Here is a 5,000-nt window from a genome sequence, read left to right on the forward strand (position 1 = left end):
ATTACAGAAAAAGAAAAAAGAATAGTCACATTTCATTAGAGTTTCTACCTACTTAGATTTCATGTGTAGAATCATAGGTCAGGGGAAGAATAATTACTAAAAACACCATAATTTACCAAGTACAATTTTTTCCTAAAGTTCTAGCATATTATATTAGTGGAAAGAGTATAAGCTAAAATTGTATTATAGTCAAAATATAATGATTTTCCCTTATTTTCTTAGAATGTCTAATTGTTATTTTTAAAAATTATATCCACTTGTTATATAAAACAAAACAAAATGAATATGTAAATAGGTTAAAATTATGATATCTTTTATAATAAATTGCAAGAATCTAGCTACATACATTATATATATATATATATATATATATATACAGTATATATGTATATATATATATATATATATATATATATACATTTTCTCTCCCCATCCCTAGAGTAGGAGGAGAGGGAATATTCATACCCTTAGAGGAAGAAGTGCCTCTGTATCTGCGTGTGTAAGCATATGAATCTGAATGCTAACTTGTGATTTTTGACGGGTCACGTACACTAGTAATAAAACACTCATTATCAATACATCTCCAACTTAATCCCCTGCAATATGTCGTGCAGAGGCCTCTTCCTCAGACACTGGAGAAGATTTTCATAGTGGCGAAAGAGGTCGTTTGGAACAGGGCAGTCCAGCTGGGTGGCTACATCGAAGGCGTGTCCAGATGGGTCCCGGACTGAAGCCCAGGGACTGAGTGCAGATCCTGACATCAGGATTGCTCGTTTGAACAGACCTGCTCCTGATGACCAAGGGAGAAGGATTGGCCGAAGGATATTATGGTAGGATATGTTTTTGGTACTTTTTTGGTAGATATATACACACACACACATATATATATATATATATATATATATATCTATAAATATATATATATATATATATATATATACGTGTGTGTGTGTGTGCGTGTGTCTGTGTCTGTGTGTGTGTCTACTTCTGTATGCCTTATATATCCATATGAGTGTGTGTGTGTGTTTAAAAAATATTCAAGGATTCTGAAAGCCTCAATGGTCATAAATGTCATAAACTATATTATCTTCATCCCTCTTTTCTCTGAATAATGTTCCAACTCGTTTTGTAAGTTGAAAACAATATTACTTTTTGTAAACCAACAGAGAAAATACTAACATCGAAATAAATGTAGTTTGGCCTTTGTACAAGAACAAGACTCCAATTATAAAATATCTATAAACAAGAGAAATAAACAATATTGGAAACGGAATATCCAATAACAAATAAAAAGACGATAATAGAAAATTGAATTAGTGTTTCTTCTTGATGATAATAGAATGGAATGGGATATAGACATTGAAGTTTATTGAATCTGACTTTCTTATTAGGAATCACAAGAAATCAAATATGAAGGTATGTTTACATACACACACAAACACAAACACATATATATTTTTATATAGATACACACACACACACACACACATATATATATATATATATATATATGTATATGTATATATACATATATTATATATATATTTATATATATATATATATATATATACTTGTATATACATATATACATATTTATGTATATATATATAAATATATATATATATATATATATATATATATATACAATTTCCAATAATATTAGAAAAAATCAAAATACCCATAAACTGAATTAAGCAAAAACTTTATTCCAAAACATACAATTTGCCTTACAAGTTCTCGACTCCAAAACCAAAACCAGAAATGAGAGTTGAAGTCAAATGAGGAAGTCCCTTGAGGAAACTTGAGATGCTCCACGATATAGAAATTCTATTATTTGCATTATTTAACTCTCGTTTCCATTATGGGATTTTGAAATACGTTTTCTTTCAGGAATTTACATTTGTGGAATAGATGGAGGATTTTGTTTGACCTGATTATCTTTTTTAAGAGTGAAGATTCTACGTTTACTACTACTATTACTACTACTACTACTACTACTACTACTACTAATAATAATAATAATAATAATAATAATAATAATAATAATAATAATAATAATATTGTTATTATTATTATTATAAAATTTTATTATTATTATTATTATTATTATTATTATTATTATTATTATTATTATTATTTTTAATATTATTATTTTTATTATTATTTCCATTAAACGATAATATTAAATATGATAGTAAAAATCTTAGGCTTATTACTATTATTAGGTAGTAGGTTGGCCCGAGCACCAGCCGCCCGTTGAGGAACTACCAATAGAAGTGTATTGGATCCTTTGACTGGCCAGACAATAATGCATTGGATCCCTGTCTCTGGTTACAGCCTATTTTTTCTTTGCCTACACTTACGCGGTATAGTCTGGTCTATTCGTTACATATTCTCGTCTTTCCTAATAGACCTGATAACAATGAGATACTAAACGCGACTTCAACTAAGGAGTTAATTACTGTACTGCAATTTCTTCAGTGTACTTCTCTCTTGGAAAGGGTAGAAAAGACTCTTTAACTATGGTTAGCAGCTCTTCTAGGAGAAGGACACTCCAAAATTAAACCATTATTCTCTAGTCGTGGGCAGTGCCATAGCCTCTGTACCATGGTCTTCCACTGTCTTGGGTTAGAGTTCTCTTGCTTGAGGGTGCACTCGGGCACACTATTCTATCTTATTATTATTTTTTTTTTCTTCTATGTGTCTTTTTTTTTCTTAAATGGTGTGTTGGGCAGGCTTAATAGAAGGGCCATGGATGCCTGGTGGTTTATCAAGAAGTTCTCTTTTCCTTTTTCTGATTCTTTTTCTTCTCCAAACCATCCTTACTGTCCTCCCTTCAGTTGAAGTGGCTATCCTGGAGGGTATTTAGCCTTGCAAGGTGTATCGGCTCCTCCATGTTGACTAGTTTTTTCGACTTTTTACAATAGTCTATGGGTATCATCAATCACTTTATTTATAATTCTGTACATATTGTTTTTGTTATAATTCTTTTTAATCTAGTTTTTAAGTATGATGTCTCTTTTTTATTTCTATTAATTCTTATGCAGTCTGGAGACATTGAGCGAAATCCGGGACCAATACGTCCAACATATCGTCATTGTCGTCTTTTGTATTGCAATATTCGTGGTCTTCATACAAATATCCAAGCTCTAACAGTTGCGTCCACCCAGTATGATATTCTTTTGTGCTCAGAAACTTTGTTTTCAAATATGAGGCACTCCTCTGAGCTCCTTATAACTGGTTTAAAGAAGCCAATATTTTGAAACGTGATGCCATCCCTAGGGCCAGGGGAATGGCGGTGTATATTAGAACCGAGTACTCTGTTTCTCATAAGTCCTGCTATCAATGTGGATGTCATGAGATTCAGGTAATAAAAGTTTGTGGCAGGCATAACAACTTTTATTTGTGTTCGATCTACCGAAATCCAGACATGGATGATTCTATCTTAGATTGTCTTCTTACCATTATGGCTAAGATACAAGAAGATGATAGAAAGACTTCTTTTGTCTTTGTTAGTGATTTTAATGCTCACCATAGGGAGTAGTTAAGTTCTATCTCTCCTACTGATTGCAATGGTTTAAGAGCTCTAGACTTTGCCTCTGAATCAGGCTGTGAGCAAATCATAAATGAAGCTACTCACAGGTCTGGTAATTGCTTGGACCTTGTATACACTGACTCCCCTGGCGTTATAACTAGCAAGGTTGGTTCTCCAGTCGGGACATCTGATCATGCATTAATTTCATTAGTAGTGAAGACTGAGCAGCCTGTCCCTGATATATCATACTCTTGTAAAATTTATATAAAATCCCAAGTAGACTTGAATGGGATTTTGTATGATCTTTTGTGCTTGAATTGGTCACAATTATATAGTAGTGTAGATACTGTTGTCCCTTTCAATGATAATCTAGTTAACAGAATGGTTCAATGATGACTGTAGACCTGCTTATTTGGAGAAGCAGGAGGCCTATCTTCTTTGGAAGGGTAACAGATCAGATTTGACCTGGACAACTATACTCAGCTTCGAGCATTTGCTCAGAGAGTTTATGCCTCAACTGAAAAGGAATACAATTTAACCATAAAATAAACCCTTTCTGATAAAATTCAGGAACTTAAATGCAACAGTTCCTCCTTTGCTTAAACCTCCTTTACTCGCTGTCCAAAGGAAAGGCAACCCTTTTGGCTGATGTTTTTGACAGTAAACAGAGTAATGAAAAACTTGAACGTCCTCATCCCTGTCTTCCTGAGGCTAAACTAAATAGTTTAGCTTTTCGATATCAAGAGATTAAAGCTCTGTTGATGGACCTTCATGCTTATGGAGGTGTAGACCCAAATGGTATTTTTCCTTTGTTTTTTATAAAGACAGCAGATTTCTTAGCTCCAAAGTTATCTGTTATTTTACGCAAGTTAGCAAGAAGAGGAACTTTTAGCACTTGTTGGAGAATTGGCAATGTTACTCCTCCATGTAAATGTGTTTGTGGTAGCTCAAGTCCCACTGATTAATTTCCATAACTCCCATAATATCTGAAGTTTTTGAACGTCTTCTGGCAAAACATCTTAATAGGTTTGCTGAAGGTAATCATCTACTCCCTAGTTTGCAATTTGTTTTTCGTAAAGGCCTTAGAGCATGTGATGCCCTTCTTACAAAATCCAATGCTGTACAGAAATCCCTTGATTGTGGTCGGGAAGTTCGTATGATTGGCCTTGATTTTAGTTCTGCCTTTGACCGTGTTAACCATGAGGCCCTTGTTATTAAACTCAAACAGTTGGGAGTGGGTGGGTCGTTTCTTAGCATTATTATTGAGTTGTTGTTGTTCATGGGCACCATAGTGAGTATAGGAATGTAATATCCGGTGTTCCACAGGGTAGTGTTCTTGGCCCATTACTTTTCATACTATATACACATGGCATGTGGTTTGGCCTATAAAACAAGCTTGTTGCATATGCAAATGATGCTACTCTCTTTGCATCAATTCCATCCCCTGAATGTAGATCTGGGGTTG

General features: G+C 33.6%; 1 protein-coding gene across 1 annotated transcript in view; it reads right to left on the reverse strand.

The window, feature by feature from the left end:
- The window catches only part of LOC137626979 (neuroligin-3-like), a 31,253-nt gene that overhangs the window by 7,027 nt on the left and 19,226 nt on the right, over positions 1–5,000 (reverse strand). Inside the window, exon 5 of the mRNA XM_068357962.1 lies at positions 605–790. Coding sequence (XP_068214063.1) covers positions 605–790 — 186 coding nt within the window. The remainder of the gene's footprint in view (positions 1–604; positions 791–5,000) is intronic.

This window comes from Palaemon carinicauda, chromosome 34 (genome assembly GCF_036898095.1).
Source record: "Palaemon carinicauda isolate YSFRI2023 chromosome 34, ASM3689809v2, whole genome shotgun sequence".
Taxonomy (NCBI): domain Eukaryota; kingdom Metazoa; phylum Arthropoda; class Malacostraca; order Decapoda; family Palaemonidae; genus Palaemon; species Palaemon carinicauda.